The sequence below is a fragment of the Lepidochelys olivacea genome (genome assembly GCF_965140295.1).
Source record: "Lepidochelys olivacea isolate rLepOli2 genome assembly, chromosome: 8".
In the NCBI taxonomy this organism is placed as follows: Eukaryota; Metazoa; Chordata; order Testudines; family Cheloniidae; genus Lepidochelys; species Lepidochelys olivacea.
In genome coordinates, this window is record NC_140418.1 from 85,239,145 (window position 1) to 85,257,162 (window position 18,018).

At 42.8% G+C, this 18,018-nt stretch overlaps 1 protein-coding gene across 1 annotated transcript in view; it reads left to right on the forward strand.

The window, feature by feature from the left end:
- Positions 1 to 18,018, forward strand: part of ERICH3 (glutamate rich 3) — a 64,570-nt gene that overhangs the window by 24,182 nt on the left and 22,370 nt on the right. Inside the window, exons 7-11 of the mRNA XM_084637182.1 lie at positions 1,618 to 1,833; positions 3,968 to 4,148; positions 6,075 to 6,261; positions 10,473 to 10,762; positions 13,824 to 14,060. Coding sequence (XP_084493308.1) covers positions 1,618 to 1,833; positions 3,968 to 4,148; positions 6,075 to 6,261; positions 10,473 to 10,762; positions 13,824 to 14,060 — 1,111 coding nt within the window. The remainder of the gene's footprint in view (positions 1 to 1,617; positions 1,834 to 3,967; positions 4,149 to 6,074; positions 6,262 to 10,472; positions 10,763 to 13,823; positions 14,061 to 18,018) is intronic.

Genomic DNA, 18,018 nt, shown 5'->3' on the forward strand with positions numbered 1-18,018 from the left:
TCTGAAGTCAAGAAGAGGAAATTCAGTAAGGACAAATGCAAAGTACTCCATTTAGGATGGAACAATCAGTTGCACACATACAAAATGGGAAATGACTGCCTAGAAGACTGCCTAGACTGTGGAAAAGGATCTGGGGGTCCTAGTGGATCACAAGCTAAATATGAGTCAGCAGTGTAACTCTGTTGCAAAAAACCCCAAACATCATTCCTAGGATGTATTAGCAGGCGTGTTGTAAGAAAGATGCAAGAAGTAATTCTTCCTCTCTACTCCACATTGATTAGGCCTCAGCTGGAGTATTGTGTCCAATTCTGGGTGCCACATTTCAGGAAAGATGTGGACACATTGGAGAAAGTCCAGAGAAGAGCAACACAAATTTTTAATAGTCTAGAAAACATGACCTGTGAGGGAAGATTGAAAATATTGGGTTTGTTTAGTCTGGAGAAGAGAAGATGGGCAGGGGAGAGAGGAGAAGGGGAGAACGGACATGATAACAGTTTTTAAGCACATAAAAGGTTGTTACAAGGAGGAGGGAGAGAAATTGTTCTCCTTTAACCTCTGAGGATAGGACAAGAAGCAATGGGTTTACATTACAGCAAGAGAAGTTTAGGTTGGGTTGAGGAAAAACTTCCTAACAGTCAGGGTAGTTAAGCACTGGGATAAATTGCTTAGGGAGGTTGTGGAATCTCCATTATTGGAGATTTTTAAGAGCACGTTAGACAAACACCTACCACAGGTGGTCTAGATAATACTTAGTCCTGCCATGAGTGGAGGGGACTGGAGTAGATGACCTTTCAAGGTCCTATCCAGTCCTACAATTGTATGAGCCCAGCAAAGCCTCCCTTTCACCATCCACAGCTGTAAAGGGGCAGCAACCTTTCCTCACCACAACTCCTCCTACTCAGCCAAAGAAGTCGGAATAGGGAGCGGGAGCTGCTCAGGCTAGTGGAACCTGCTCACATGTGTATGTAATTACCAAAAGGGGAAATTCAGCCCCTTCTCCCACAGCTTTAAAAAAAATTAAGTTAATAGGGCTTATGTTGGTAAAGGTATGAGTGGTTTGGGGGCTGGAATAGGGGCTGTGACCCTTGTGCAGCCACTGCAAGGTACTGCAGTAAGTAATCATGAACCATCAGCCCTTCTCCCAGCCAGCTCCCATATGGGATGGTTTATGTGGACCTTCTGCACAGCCCAGTTCCAACAGCTGCCCGGGTTTGAGTTTCTTCTGTATACCTGCCTCCTGCTTCAGGGCCTTTGGCTCCTGTGCCCTTGGATGAATTTCATCGTGGAGGAGAAGTAAAGCTCCACTACTAATGGGAAATGTGAATGTAAAATGGAAGGAACAGCCAGACCATGTACATTAGGGGGAGGGATAACTCAGTGGTTTGAGCATTGCCCTGCTAAACCCAGTGGTGTGAGTTCAATCCTTGAGGGGGCCATTTAGGGATCTGGGGCAAAAATTTGGGATTGGTCCTGCTTTGAGCAGTGGCTTGGACTAGATGACCTGCTGAGGTCCCTTCCAACCCTGATAGTCTATGATCCAGTATGCTCTCGAGTTGTGCAGTGCAGGCTCAGTGTTGACATGAAGTTTGGTTTTGACCTGGTTAAATGTGATTGCAGGGAGATAAAAGCATGATGAGGCTTATGAACTCAGGGGATTATTCAGCTGGATTATCCCCATATCAACTTCCTATCATTAACAATTACATGATACCGGTGCCACCTCCACCCCAAAAAGGAGATAAGACCATAAAGGGAGTTAGGCACGGGACTTCCAGGGGGAGACGCTTTCGCCCAACCACCGCACCCAATGGCTTAGAGCAGCTGTTAACAAAGGTATGTGATCTCCTTTTCACCCCCTACCCCCGATATCCATATTTCTTGCTCCAGAGGTGCTTATACAAGATATGCTGTCTTGAGAACGTGAAGGGGGCGTGAAGTGGTCCAAGACATGCTGAATCTGGCTAGCAGTGGAAGTAGTGCTAGCCTCCTCAAGGGGCTAGCGAGGAGCAAGGTCAGCAGCCCAGGACCAGTGCTGGGGGCACACACCCAAGGCTGTGCACCCTCCGTGTTTTGTCAGTGCTAGAGTTACAGTGCAAGTCTGAGCTGGATCTCTACTTTGGAGAGTGCTTTGATGGCACAATCTGGTCCTACACGTTTGCTTTAATGCCGTGCTGAGGTACTGTATTGTCTTCTATTCAATGCAGCAGCCTGGGATTGTTTTCCACAGCCAAATTAATTTAATCGAATATGTTAATAACCAGACAGGCACTAATTTAACTGAGCAGGACTGAAATCATCACTTGGAAATGGACCAACTCAAAAACTAGAAGAAGAAGCTAAACCCTATCTGTTTTTGTCCTCCTTCTCCTCCCCCCCTTCCTACCCCCTCCGTTAAAGCACTGTGTACTCCTGAAAACCCAACTTTTGATTATCTTGTTTTGTGACCTCCTTCCAAGGATCCATCTATAAAACATTTCCAATGAAGAGAGTGGTTTTACACATGTGCGCACAAATGTGAACCTAAAATAATTTGTTAAAGAGACTCAAGTATATCAAACCGTTCGACAAGCAGGTGTGTTCACAGAATCAAGATCAGAATGTTGGGAGAATAATCTGCTCATGATTTGTCCTTGTACCCCACTGCACCCCGTGATAGAGCCATTCAAATAAACAATGTATTTGGCTTCCGTGCCACAGAAGAACTGAAAAAGTGGCTTTTATGGTGCAGGCCCCCAGCATAAAGGACTCAATCCTTTCTCAGGCAGAATTACCATTAACTTCCATAAGAGCTTGCCAGTATGGGGGCTGTATGCTTAAACCCACATTATGGTCCGAATCATACAAGGCAGATGTGGAAAAGACTGATTGGATCATCTGGTCCATCTCCCTGCCAGGGCAAGATTGTTCTTAAAAGCCCATAGTCAGCAGCTGTAAAATGCAAAATGCCCCCTTCCTTTTTTTGATGTTATAAGAGAGAGCAGAAACAGATTAAATTTGAGGACTACTTACGTGCTTAAAGTTAGCCACATACTTGTGTGTCTTGCTGAATCAGGACCATAGTGAATCATGAAGAACTCAGAGGCTGAACTTTTTTTCCACATAAAACCCTAATCAAAGAATTTTTAATAGTGTACAAATTAATAACAATCCAAGGCTGCTTGCAGAGCATTCACAAATGGAAACATTAAGTTAAATACAGATTTGCTATGTAAAGTTCACTCTGCTCTAACTAGAATGGCTTTGCAAACAGAATGGAGGAATTCTAAATGGATTCTATTCGAAAAGTAAACTGACATACAGGAATTATTTAGACGTCGGATTCTATAGCTGGAAGGAAAGCTGGTTTGGGTTTTGGAAACCAAATACAGGTTTGGTAATTTCAGATTTGGATAAGCATTTGCCAGCTAAAAGAAGAAAATATAATTCATCTATCTGGACAGTGTATGTCTGGTAAAGTCACGCAGGACCCGATCCTTGGGTCTGGTGGAGCTGTGCTGAATGCAGGACCCTAGGTGATGGGCAAACCTAGCTGTATGCTACCTTTGCACGTCCCTGGTCTGCAGGGTTGCCCAAGTGTGTGTAAGAGGCAGCCATAGTACTTTTTTAAATGAATTCCAGCTAGATTGACCTGAGGGTCTATTACATCATCTGGGGACTGCTGGAGTCCAGCAGCACTCTGGTCATGCCCCCTTTTCCCATGTACATTCCTGATGTGACCAGTGTCCCTATGCCAGGGAATCCTCAGCTGACTCAGTAGAGCAGCTGTAAGGCCCCTTTGTTACACAGGGTCTGAATCAGGGCCACCGATTTTGCACACTTTGATCTATTTGCAGTTCAGGAAGGTTAAATACAGTGAGAGAAAAAGAGGTGAATGAATACTTTAAAAAGGTCTCACCAGAGCTGCCCCTTTGTTCACCTCTAGTTAGGAGTCGGGTTATTGAATGCATTTTTTGTGCTCCTGTTGTAGGACTCAGGAAAATTCCAGAAGCCCTCATTACACAGCAATGCATCTGTTACAATGATCTACTTTGGAAAAAGTGTGCACTTGTCTCATGATGACACTGATTACAGAGACGAAATCAAAGTCTATCAGCAGCATTGTGGAGGAGAAAACCTTTGTGTCTACAAAGGCAAGCTATTGGAAGGAGGTAAGGATTAAAAGTTGAGGAGTTCAATTTAATTCTGGCAACATCTTATTTTCTGGATAAACTGTTGATGTGATATCAAAATGATTTCAGCTGAGCTCACTCAAGATATGCACATCCAGGGACTTATAAACCAGCTGCCTCCAACCTAAATCAAGATTTACTGTTCCGTGATTGAAAATGAGGCTGCAATTACTTTTGCAAATTATGAAAAGGAATTTAGAGGAGTGATTTAACAAAATACTGTGGGTTAGATTAATTTGTGGATAGAGATGTATGGTTAATAAAATATTTGCAAAAGTAAACTGTTCTTGAATACTAAATTCTGTTTCTGAGTAGCAGTAATACATCAATGTAAACTGTTTATTGTTCCAGAAGGAAAACTATATTCTGGGGGCCTGATTCTGATCAGTTTTACACTAGTGTGACTCCATAGACTTCACTAGAGTTACTCTGGTGTATATCAAGAGTGAGAGGAGAATCAGACCTGGGAATCTACTATTCATGAGAGCTGAAAATCACCTCAAGGTTAAGATCAGAAGTCCTCAGATACAATGAAATCACAGTTGTTCTGCTGCATAGGGGATGGGTGGTTGTGGTGCAGGCCCGAGGGAGTTCTCCATAATCACTATACATCACACAATTGTGCACTGTTTCGGCTCTGCCTAGCTGATTATGGAGGAAGGAGGAGCATCTACAATTAAGGAGGGGAGGGTTACCACAGATCACAATCCTTATTCCAGCCCAGGGATTGGAGGAAGACTTCTTCCCATCACTGCAGAGGAACTCCATAACATTGGCATAAAGCCTATACCCAGGAGCAGCACAATCCCCCTGCCCCCATGGTGCCATGCTAATGAGTTTCTGTAACCTGAAGTGATGACTACTATTGCTGAAGGGGTGATTTTAGTCTTCCAATTGAGAGAAGCATTTGAACCAGCAGTTCTGTTTCACTCAGTGAGTTATATCGCAAAAAGAAAAGGAGTACTTGTGGCACCTTAGAGACTAACCAATTTATTTGAGCACAAGCTTTCGTGAGCTACAGCTCACTTCATCGGATGCGTACTGTGGAAAGTAGAGAAGATCTTTTTATACACACAAAGCATGAAAAAATGGGTGTTTACCACTACAAAAGGTTTTCTCTCCCTCCACCCCACTCTCCTGCTGGTAATAGCTTTTACCAGCTATTACCAACTATTACCAACAGGGGAGTGGGGTGGGGGGGAGAGAAAACCTTTTGTAGTGGTAAACACCCATTTTTTCATGCTTTGTGTGTATAAAAAGATCTTCTCTACTTTCCACAGTACGCATCCGATGAAGTGAGCTGTAGCTCACGAAAGCTTGTGCTCAAATAAATTGGTTAGTCTCTAAGGTGCCACAAGCACTCCTTTTCTTCTTGCGAATACAGACTAACACGGCTGTTACTCTGAAATGAGTTATATGTAACTGATTGTGTTTGTTTCTGACTTTTCACTGAATATGATAAAGCGCTATGTCTGCATCCGACTTCCCTTTGCTGGAGAGAATCAGCGCTGCTCAGCCGTGTATCATAAGCCCTATACTGCTAGCTAACAGCTAATGGATACCTTTCTGCAAATCAAGTGGTAGGGGCCTGTGTTTCTGAGGTGGGAGGCTCAGGGTTCTATCCTTCCTGCAGCTGTGAAGTTTTGAATGGCTGCTGTGACAATGTCCTAGCTGGCTACAGATATGTTACAGCACCTGCAGGACATGCTGTGGGGGTGGGGACAAGCATGATTTTTGTGGATATCAGCAGGTGGAATTTCACAACTTAATGATCCTTAATGCAGATGAGAGGCAAAGAGCCTGATCTCACAGGATCCATAGTTTTGGCACATATACAGACAAAATGGAGGTCACTGGGCACAGGCTGTCAATAAAGCATTAACCCCGTTCTCTCACCAATTGCAGAGACCTTTCACTTTACCTCAAAGCGCCACCATGGTTTCCCCTTCAGTCTCACCTTTTTCCTCAATGGGATACAGATGGACAGGCTGAGCTCCTGCTGTGAATACAAGCATCGGAAGAGTGCGAGATTGGGAGGCAAGCATGGATATTTTGGCTTTGTGAATGTGGACAGAGCGTCTCCTTGCTATAGGTATGCTCACAAGTGTTTAGACAACAAAACTTTCCCCACTTTTTCCAAAGCATCTATCAAACGTTTCACCCATTGATCTTTCCAGAGCCCAGGCCACATCTCAGACGAATGGGGATCTATTGCCTCCCTTGTATTGAAACCAGTTATATCATCTGCATATTGGATCTGCTCTTGCAATCTTCCCATAGGCAATCTCCTATTGATGTCAGTTGATTTTTACATTGTCCCCATTGTGATAGTTCTCAGGGTACCCAAGACTGAGTCACCGTGTTACGTTCCCTGCCTCCAGCGTGAGGGAGACTTGCTTGTGCTTAACTGGGTATCTGTTCCTTGACATCACAAGCCTGTGAGCCACCTGAGCCTTCCCTTCTGGGCTACGCCAGCCCTCACTTTGCCATTCAGGTTAACAGTGTACCCCAGTCCCTGAACCCCTTTGCAGCATTCCCCTGTTGTATCCTGCCCCCTTGCCACTGACCACTCACAGAAATACCAGGGTCAGCTGTCTCCAAGGGAACAGTGTACACACAAGCTTGCAGGATTCAATTCAGGATCAGCTTCTTGCTCAATACCACAGCACTGATAGTGAAAACAACAAGAAGTTTATTTTCAAAATTCAAGAGATTGTGAGTAAGGATAATGGAAACAAGGGTTTAATTATAAAATAAAACCATAACACACTTTCTAAAGGTTAAACTTAACTAGTAGATTAACCTCCTGTTTAATGAAGTTCATCTCACCCAAAGCCTTTTGCAGCATGTTCAATCCAAGCTGGTGGGGCTCCTGTTTTCGTGAATGTCAGCGCACTGCCCGTTTGGAGGATCTTCTTTGTTTCCCAAATATAGTTCAGCAAACCTTTGAAGTGTATCTCAAGATAAGGTTCTTTTCCTTTGTCGTGTGCTTCCTTGTTGACTTCGCATATCTCTGTTGACTTTGTATGTAAATACCTCCAATGTGCTAGCTTACCAGGCTTAATTTATGCGCCAACAGAGAGACAGGTGAATAACCATCTTTTGACTGACAGGAAACCTGTTTCTCCACCTCTGCTGTGATACAGAATCTAAAAATATTTTCAGTATTCCCACATAGCTCCTTACACAGTAACTGTCCACACATTTCACAACGATATTAACAATGTGTGTGACCTTGACTTTCATTTAAGACCTCACATGACATTCTTTGTTGAACCGGAATATACAAACCAGAATCACGATATTCTTGTAACCCCCTTGCTAATTGACACTGAGGGGTTTTTGGGTTACAACCATGTTTTCTGTTTTCAGTATGCCAGAGAGTGTTGAACTGAAGTTGTATGCTACATCAGAGCATTTGTCAGGGGGAAGATGGAATATCTGTCAGCATGGGAAGAGGCAAAAAGGGCCTTTTGTCAACCAGACAGGCATAGAAGGTGGTTTGGCGTTGTTGGATAAGTATGTTATAGAATCATAGAATATCAGGGTTGGAAGGGACCTCAGGAGGTCATCTAGTTTAACCTCCTGCTCAAAGCAGGACCAATCCCCAACTAAATCAGCTGGATGTTTATGCTAAAAATGATCAGCAGTGAAATAAGTAACAATGGTGCCATTTAAACAAGCTGTAGGTTCCAGAGTTAACAATCCATTTATCTCAGTGAGTCATTCCCATCTCTCAGACCTATTGTTCACTCAGGCAGACATCACTACATCAGTTTACACTCAATTGTATTCTTAAGGTTTGTAGGCCACCATTCAAGCTAGATACATATTTAAAACAACAAGAACAAAATCTTAGATTCAGGAGCACAACTCTGCCTCAACATTTGAAGTCCACAGTAATTTCCCTGGCTGCCGAGTAGGCCAATATAGGACATTGCCCAGGATGCAGAAAACAAATAGGAGCACAACAAAGCATTCATTTTGTTCATGGCCAAAGACAATGCCATGATCAATAGCTGGAGCGTACGCCAAGAAACTTCAGTTTTAATAAAAAAAATAAAATCTGTCTGCTGGATTTTCAAGGCAGTGTCACACAGTAGAACTGCTGCTGCCATGTATAATTTTTATTCTTTTCATAAAATATTTTTAAAACAACAATAAACAGTTGGATGAGGCGGGGGAGGTGGAGAAAGGGGAATCCCCCATACAGCCCAACTAACTTTTTAGATAAGCACTAAATTCTGAGGAAAAATTCCATGTCTTTCCACTTCACACTAATATTTACATGATTTATGTAAATGTTATGTTGCTGTGATAAGGTTTTCTGAGGAGTGAAAAGCAGCTGAATTAGGGATGGAGGTACTGTTTCAGTAAATATCCAAAGTAGCTTAAATCTCAGCCTTTCTGTGTGCACGTGTGTGGAGAAGAAAGTGAATTACCTTTATCTAAAATGATATAAGCCTGGAGAAATGGTTCAGATTATTTCATATTGGAAAAACCCAATGATTAATGAAATTCTTTTCTCTTCCACCAGCCACCCAAATCTAGCTATTGACCTAAAGATCCCCTTTTATAAGGTTCCTTTCCCAGCAGTGACCACTCTATTTTCATGCCCCCAACAAGTCACATTCCATAAAGTCCTGCTTTACCCCTGTATGTTTGGAGGGGCAAAATTGTGAGCACAAATAATTTTGCGTCCACAGATTCAGGGCCTGACCCCATGCTCAGTGAGGGTTCCCATTGATTTCCATGGGTTTTCGGTCAAGCCCTTAGTGACTTTGCCCCTGATTCCACAATAGGTTCTGTCTGGATGCTGGGGTTAGTCTATGCAGAGCTCATTGTAGGTTTGAAGCTCTAGATAGCTATGCACCTGCACATAGGAACTCCAATATCTCAATGACCTTTAGGAAATTATGGGCGCTAATAACTGAGAGGACAGAATGCCTAACACAATTATTCACACCTATATTTTGTGCCCACAAAATTGGAAGTCAGTTTCTGAAAATCTAGCTTTGGAAGTCTCTAGGATACATCACAGCAGGTTAGAAGCAGCAGTAGAAAGGGTTAGCATGAGGGATTGCTATATTAAAGCTTTATGTAAGAAGAGCAGTTGGATAGGTCATAGTGTTCTAGGAAGGACATGAAAGGTATAGGAAGGGGTTCATGGTTATGGGGAGAACAGCTGAGAGTAAGGGAGAGGGATCATCCCTAGCACAGTTCTCTCGAGGAAAGAAAAAGGAATAAGCAGAGTGGGGTTTTCATTCTTCACTAGGCCTTGGCAGAGTCTCTGGGTAATGTCTACACTACAGACGCTACGTTGGAACTACGGTACTGTGCCATTGTGGTGATGTAATGTAGGCACTTGCTACAATGATCGAAGGGTTTTTTTTCCCATAGCTGTAGTTAATCCACCTGCTTGAGACGTGGTAGCTAAGTTGACTGAAGAATTGCTTGCAGTGTCTGTACTGGGCGTTAGGTCATCTTAACTACATCTCTCAGGGGTGTGAATTTTTCACACCGCTAAGGGATGTAACTAGTTTGATCTATGTTTTATGTGTAGATCAGGCCCCAAAACATCCCCAGGATCCATAGTACATGTGCAAAAGTTCCTGGGTTGTACCAGAATTCTGAAAGCAAACACCACCTTCTATGAACTAAGAAATCTTTCAATGCGGGGAGGCAGGTGAGGAAGCAGGGTTTGTTGGTGAAGGTTAAAGCAGCATTAAGAATTGTTTTTTAAAAAAACTAGAGAGAGGGAGAACAGGATGAATTGGGCTTGGTCTACACTTAAAAGTTATATTGGCAGCTGCAATGGTCAGGGGTGTTAAAGAGTGAAGCAAGTAGGGAGCGTTCTGTCTCTCAGCGACCTGGTCCTGGATCTCTGTTCAGGCCATTTCCTGTTGGCCAAAGTGCAGCTTTAAATATGCAATTTGGGGGCTTGTCTACACAGCAAGTAGCTGCACGGCAAGCCAGGGTGTGAATCTGCAGCAGCATGACAGTAACATCCTGTGCAGACACTGCCGCAGTGCAGTGAAAGTCCTGGAGAGTAGCTTCGTGCAGTAGCAGTAGTGATGCAGTACTGTATGGTACAGCAGGACCAGGATTTGCTCCAAAGTGCTTTACAGAGGTGGGTAAATGGTATTGTCCCACATTTATAGGTGGTGAACCTGAGGCATAGGACAATGTATTTAATTTTATTTTTAACTCACTAGGCATGTGGCAGGTTATGCTTCATACCCTTCCATTCTTCGCCAAAGGAAAAATGTGTAGTTTCCAAGTCTTCCGTGTTGTTTTTGTTAGGTGTATTATTGCAATGGGCCTGGACAAAAAACCCTCTCCTCCAAAGAAAAAGATGAAAGAAGACTATGGAGAAAAGCAAGAGGATTTGATGAAGGAAGAAGAGCACAATGAGCCAAGTGAGGGCAGCGTCGAGCAAGAGGCGACCAAACACTCAACTGTTGAAATTTCATCAGCTCATGGAGAGGGTCAGGAGCCTGCAGTGGAAATTGGAAGGGAGGAAAGAGAAGAAGAAACACAAGAAGGACCAGAGAATGAGTCTGAAGATGACCAGGAAAATGCTAGTAAAGATGGTACAGTATCAAAAATCCCAGTTAAGGAACACAAACGGGGAGGCAGAATTGTCTAATGGAGAGGGCATAGCACTGCTAATCAGGAGACCTGGGCTCTATTCCCAGCTCAGCCGCTGACCTCGAGCGAGTCCCTTTGCCTCTTTTCCACTTCGCAGCCTTTGTCTGTTTTGTCTGTTTGGACTGGATGCTTTTAGGGCAAGGGCTGAGTCTTGCAGTGTGTTTGTGCCTTGCACCACAGGGTCTGAGTGCACTCAGTGTGGTACTGGGCTACAGAAAGTAACAAGAGCAAATATGCTTTCAAAATCTTTCATAATCTAAGTTTAAGGTCTTGTTTACACTGTGACTTTAGCAACCAGTGTAAGTGCATTGATACAAACTCTTCGTGTAGAGACAGTTTACTCTGGCACAGTAGGAATTTCCCCACTCCAGATTACTCTGGTAATGAAGAACAGAGATTTAAGAAGTGTGTGTGTGTGTGTGTGAGAGGGGCAGGGGGAGGGAGGAGAGAGCGAGAGCATAGGCAGTGCAGAGGTAACAATGCTTATAGTTAAGGTTGCAGGAGCCATGGGATATATAGGAGCTGAGTGGGAGAGGGGGACAGGAGATGTGGGGGATGAGGAGCTGGTGATGGGAGGGGAAGAGAGAGGGAGCAGACGCAAAGGAGGAGAAGGGGTAGCAGCCCAGGGGTGGGAGATGGTGGAGGATATGAGCAGAACAGGGGGTGGTGGTCAGGAGCTGAGGCTTGAGGTGGGTGTAGAGGAACAGAATGGGGACATGGCAGGAGTGGAGGGTTTAGGGGGTGTATAGAAAGATGGGGCAGGAGTGGAGGGGCTATAGAAGGAAGGGGAAGAAGCGGAGAGGTTGGGAGTTTATGGAAGGATGGGGGAAGGGGAAGAAGCGGAGGGTTGGGAGTTCATAGAAGGATGGGGAATGGGCAGAAACGGTGGGGCTGGGGGTTTATAGAAGGCTGGGGAGGGGGCAGGAGCGGTGGGGATTTATAGAAGGAGGGGCAGGAGCAGTGGGACTGGGGGTTTATAGAAGGCTGGGGAGGGGGCAGGAGCGGTGGGGATTTATAGAAGGAGGGGCAGGAGCAGTGGGGCTGGGGGTTTATAGAAGGCTGGGGAGGGGGCAGGAGCGGTGGGGATTTATAGAAGGAGGGGCAGGAGCAGTGGGGCTGGGGGTTTATAGAAGGCTGGGGAGGGGGCAGGAGCGGTGGGGATTTATAGAAGGAGGGGCAGGAGCAGTGGGGCTGGGGGTTTATAGAAGGCTGGGGAGGGGGCAGGAGCGGTGGGGATTTATAGAAGGAGGGGCAGGAGCAGTGGGGCTGGGGGTTTATAGAAGGATGGGGAGGGGGAGGGAGGGGTTGAGGGTTTATAGAAGGATGGCGATGGGGCAGGAGTGGAGGATCTGTCTGCAGTAGATGATAATTTTTAGTTGCATAGTTCATTCATTCTTTGCATTTGTGATCAGCACTGACTTTCAGGGTCATTCTTGTTCTGCTTAGATTTATAGTATCTCCTTTCTAAGGTCAAATCTAACACAGAAGTTCATGTCTTGAATACAGTATATCCTCATTCTATCTTTCCTACTGGGGCTATAGCACTAAAAGCTGCCTATATGGAGTGAAATAAATCTGTTCACCTCTTGGTTATAGTCCTTTCTTGTTTTTAAGCTTGCAGTTTTCTTGTACCATATAACCACCAATGCCTTTTCCATCTATCTGTCAATACAGAAATTGTTAGCATCTCCTGTTAATTCATTTACTTATTTAAGAGAAGCCTTTTTCATAATATATCATTTCTCCATAAATATTTTCCCACTTTCTACTCCTGTCCTCATTTTCATGAATTTTCTGCACCCACACAAAACTTTCTCATTCGGCACTAGGGATATGTTTTTGTGATTAGCCATGCCTTTTTCCCTGCAGGGGGTGGACACCTCTCTGACAATTACTGAGAAGGCTTGCCACCTCAGAGGCAGCTGGAATCTCAATTGCTTTGAATGTAGAAAATAAATCTAATCATTTTCTTAATTCTCATTTTGGAGAAATGGTTTATTTGCCTAATTGGTTCCACATCAGGTACTCTTCCTTTCTCTCTTTGGCATTTTGTCACTTCAACAAGAAAAAGAGGTGAACAATTAAATTTGAAAGGTGAGAAATTATCGCCCCGAGGGACAGCTGGAGCGTGTCTGATGTGACAATTCTCTTTCATGATACAGTTTTGTTACCTCTCTGCAGACTGTGCAGCAAATTAATGGTTGCAATGTAAATATTTTATTGTGAAAGGGATTTAGGTATGTTCTGGTTTGTGGGAATATAATTAGTCTATTTCTGGGTGGAGTGGAGAACATTTTCTAATACACACATGATTTCAATTTTGAATTACATACAAAGCCCTGATGTTGTCAAATGTTCTTAATCAAATTCTCAGTAAGAGACTTGGGTTGAAATCCTGTTCCCACTGAAGTCAAAATAGGAGTTTTGCCATTAGAGTCAATGGAGCTAGGAATTCACCCTGTAACCAAATGAATATATTAGAACTGTGCAATAATCAGAGCATTCCTCTGCAGCGTCCTTTGGCAGAGTCTGAATAATTAATTTTGTAGGATACCAATCTGTTAATTAGCCTTGTCAGTCCACTTTTTGCTTACTTCCCACAGAATACATTGATGCTTTATCTGTTGCTTAAATTAATTTTCCTTGCAGCAAGTTTTTTCTATAATGGGGATCTTTTCCCTTTATATGTTATTCCTGCATTTGTCTATCTGACCTATCTTTGTTTATTTTATTCTTTACACTTGAATGACACCTGCTAGATCATTGAGTAGCTTTGTTCCATTTCTGTTACTCTAGGTATAAAGAAAATGATTTGTTTTTTGAGGTAATGTACTTTTACAATCCCTCCTGTGGCCTCATATATTCACTTATTGTAAAAAGAGGTGAGGAAATGCAACGGTAAAAGAGGGTTAATGGGAGTTAACCTTTCTCTGGTTAATAAGAACTTTAAGTAGTTATGAATTCCATTTTCTATCTCACGCTAGAGGTCTTCTTTTATTTCAGAGTATGATGAAGATTTTGAAGCAGATGAAGAGAAATCAGATGAGAAAGTTAATGAAGAAGGACAGGCCGATGATCAGATGAATGGAATGTCAAAGTCACCCTCAGATGATGAAAAAGATAATTTAGACCATGAAAAGGAGAGTAAAAGCTCATCACAGAAGGCACTACAGGCCTCTGACAGCGAGAAAGAAGAAAGTGATGGATACTCAAACAGTGACTCAGGGGAAGATAAACAAGGTTAGTTGTTTTTCTTACCATGGTGCAGGGTTCTTGACCTGATCTGTGTTTTACATTTTATGTATGCCCTGTTGTGTACATCTAGCCTGCATTTATGTTGAGTTACACATTACACTATGTCATGAAAGTGACACTTAGGGCATCATCCATCACAAAATATCCTTGACACAATCCGTAGCACAACCCCCTAGAAAGCTATGGATCCAGTCTCCCCCGCAGGTTTGCCGGGCTGTCCCACAGATAATCTAGCTCTGCAACAGCATGCTGTGGAGCTAACCAGAAGTGAAGAACACAGGCCAACTCTCTTCCATCTTAGCTGCAATATTCCTGATTCTCACGACCCTTCATCCCTCCCCGCTCCATCCATTCAGTTAATCCAGCTCTGGTCTGCACATTAACCTTACTGTACAACATGGGCAAGGAGAAAGAAAGAAGGGCATATTATTAGCCATGTCACTTTACACTGCCATAGTGTCTTTCATCTGAGAATCTCAAATATTAATTATACCCAGCAATATTCCTCTGATGTATATAACCACTAAGGGACACAGAAGAATCACTTCACACCCCATGTAGAAATACAGTTAACTCTGGAATGCAATGCAACAGCTATTTAACAGCTCATAGCAATGTTGCAGAATAGTTCAGGATCAGAAATGAAGATGTAGCTACTAGGAGAATTTAGAGGCAAACTAAATACTTTGGGGGAAGATTTTCAGCTTGTGTAAATGTTCAGATCTCCATTGATTTCAGTGGAGCTATGGCAATTTACATCAACTCAGGATCTGTTCTTTTAGCTGTAATTTGGTCAGCAGACCTTGGTTAAGACCCCCGCTCTAATGAGATGTGTAGTCTTTAACACATCAGGTGCTTTCTATCTGACAGTCCTTATATGTGAGCTATTTGCTCAAGTTAAATGTACACATTACTTTCATGTTTGTATTTCTATGTGAAATAGGCAAAGGTAAAGCAGCTCTTGGGGAAAAAATTGCAGCTTTCTATAGAAAGACTAAAAGTCTACAGAAACTCAAACCAGGTTTGAAACATGTTTGCATATAAAAATCACCACAATGATCAGAAAAAATCTTAATTTTTCATTTCTCTAATGATTATCAGGAATAATTTATTTACTGATTCCTGGACAATCAGTACACTTTTAAAAATTGTTTTCTGCTTATCAGTGTCTTGCATAATCAGCTTTCTTGTGACCAAATTAGTTGCTTCTTGAGCTGTTATCAATTTTGTTATGGTCAGAAGAGAGGGAGTGTGTGTGTGTGTGTGTGTGTGTGTGTAGAGATAGATAACATAACAGTGAGGGTCCTTGGTTCTTCCTAAGTTAACATATTTCTTATTTGACTATTAAATACTGCAACACTGATAACATAGTATAGTTAAGGTGTAGTGAGGTGTTTCCATTAACTTTGTTTCATGCCACCATTTGAAATACAGTAGAACCTCAAAGATACAAACACCAGTGTTAGGGACTGACCAGTCAACCAGACACCATGTGAAACTGGAAGTAACCAATCAGGCAGCAGCAGAGACCAAAAAAAAAAAATAAATTTTTTTTTCACATACTATACTGTGCCTGTATTGCACCTTAAAGGTAGGCACATCTAGGCTGCCTGTCCTCACCCCACCCCACACCCAGGGGTAGCCACTTATAGCAAGACACTGGGACTGCCAGCCCAAGGCAGCCAGAGCCAGCAGAGTGGGAGCAGAGCTGGGGTCTGCGCTGTTTTCACTCCTTCCCACCCATCATGGGAGAGAGACACAATGTTTTCACACATACACACCCCTGCCTGTCAGGAGCGGGACAAGCTTGCAAACTCATGCCAGGCTGAGCAGGGAGCTCATCTGCTGCTGAAGCTGGCCTGGAGTGTCAAAGCTACTGGATCTGGAGCCCGAACTGCGCTTTGTTCAGAGTTATGAACATTTCAGAGTTACGGACGACCTCCATTCCCGAGATGTTCATAACTCTGAGGTTCTACTGTATATTAATACTCACTGTGAGTTGTGCACATGGATAAGGGCATGGCCATTCAGAAATGCCTGAAATTCTTTTCTCATTGACAAAATGCTTTCAAAAGTATGTGCTCTGTAATTCTCACATTCCATCCCTTAAACTATTTTAATTTGCTTTGCTTTAATTGCAGTTTTTAATTAAACTGGGTAAATTGTACCATTTAGTAGCAGAAAGTGTATTTCCTGGAAAGCTCCCAGCATCATGTAAATAAATATGCACTCTGAATTTTCCCCAAGATCAATTTTAAAATCAGTTGCTTTTTAAATGTAGCTCCTTACTGATTTTGTGGGCTAGAAATTGATCTCTTCCTCACACAACCCCAATGAGAAATTATTTTAGGCAGAGTGATCACACTAATCAGATAGCTACGAGACTCTTTACTGAAGTGCAGCTGGTGGGCTTGCTTTTGTTCTTTGTGGATAGTACTCACACTGTATGAACCACAGCTCAGAGTCAATATTTCTTTCTCTGTGGTTAAAAAATAAAGAGAAAAGGATATTAGGATGCCATTAGAAACATGAAGACTGGTCAAGAAAGGTGCATGTTTAGCACCATCATGATGGAGGGGTTAGAAATATTTGTGAGAGAGCCTTATTTTCTGGCAGTTGGTGCTGTAAATGCTCTTCAAGCTCTAGCTCGCCACTCCCTGTCGACATGGATGTGCTTGTCGACAAGATTTACAGTTACACTGCATTTATACACTGAGGGTGGAAAGCCTGAAAGAGTCCTGTAGTTTTTATTTAGCAGCAGTGAATAGAGGGCTATAGCACTGCACTTGGTTACAGCTAGAGATGGACCCAAATTGGAACAATGAATCCAAAAGCTCTTGGATTTCTAGCGGGTCTGGATTTGAATTCCTTGATCTAAAGCCAGAAAGGTCTTTTGAGTTCTGGCTGCAATGCACCCAAAGTCTCTGGAGAATGACTGGGTCTCCTTAAAGAGATTTCTCCCATTCAAGATGGCAGAAATCTCCAGACGTGAGTTTGTCTTATGAGATTTTCATCACTGTGGGCTAGAATCTCACAAAAACAGCTTGTGAGATTTCACCACCGTGGAACCCAAACTCAGTGTGCGTTCAAACATTTCTTTCTACTTAGAACTAAAAGCCTGCCACAGGAAAGATTTATCTTCTCCTAACATCCATTTACTTTGTTGGCATCATAATCCTTAGCCATTTTTATCTACCTCCAGTGTGCTGAGCACAGGGTTTTGTTCTTAGAGAGCTGGCTAGCAATAACTCATTCAAGCAGGGCTCTTTTGCTATTGAAGTGAAAGGCTGTGTTTATTGAAAGTGAATGCTGAAAAAGAGGCAGCTTTTCAATGGACAAGATTCTGCTTCAACAACATGAAATAGAAGACGACATTGTGGCAGTGGAATTCAAGCCATCAGTAAATCCTTTCCATTGCACATGATTAACTATCTAGCTTTCATTCTTTGGGAGGCTTAGTTTTGCCTAGATGACACATGCTCCTTGAGGGCAAGAAGTTACAAATTATGTTACAAAATTGTGAAAAGTATGGAAAATTTGAACTGCTGGCTAACAATTGAAGCTGATGCATTTGATAAATACACTTGTGTCACCTAGCATGGGTAAGATACAGTGCTGTGAGACTGGTAAGAAAAGAAGAATCTAGCTTAGGAATGGTGGGTGAGATTTGTTTTTAATCATCGAAAAAGAACGACAACTTTTCTTATTGTGTTTTTGTTAACTATCCCAGGCACTGACTCACCTGTTGAGAGTTATTGTGATTGTCAGCAATGAATGATGGGCAAGAAAGCAGACTGTCAACAGACAATTCACTAGGATACTGCTTGTGATCAGCGTAGATGACCACTGCTAAAAATGATCGGAGCGAAAGCTGAGAAATGAAAACCAAAAAAATCCACATTCTTCTAAAAATATGTTTAAAAAAGAGGCTTTATAAGCTAAT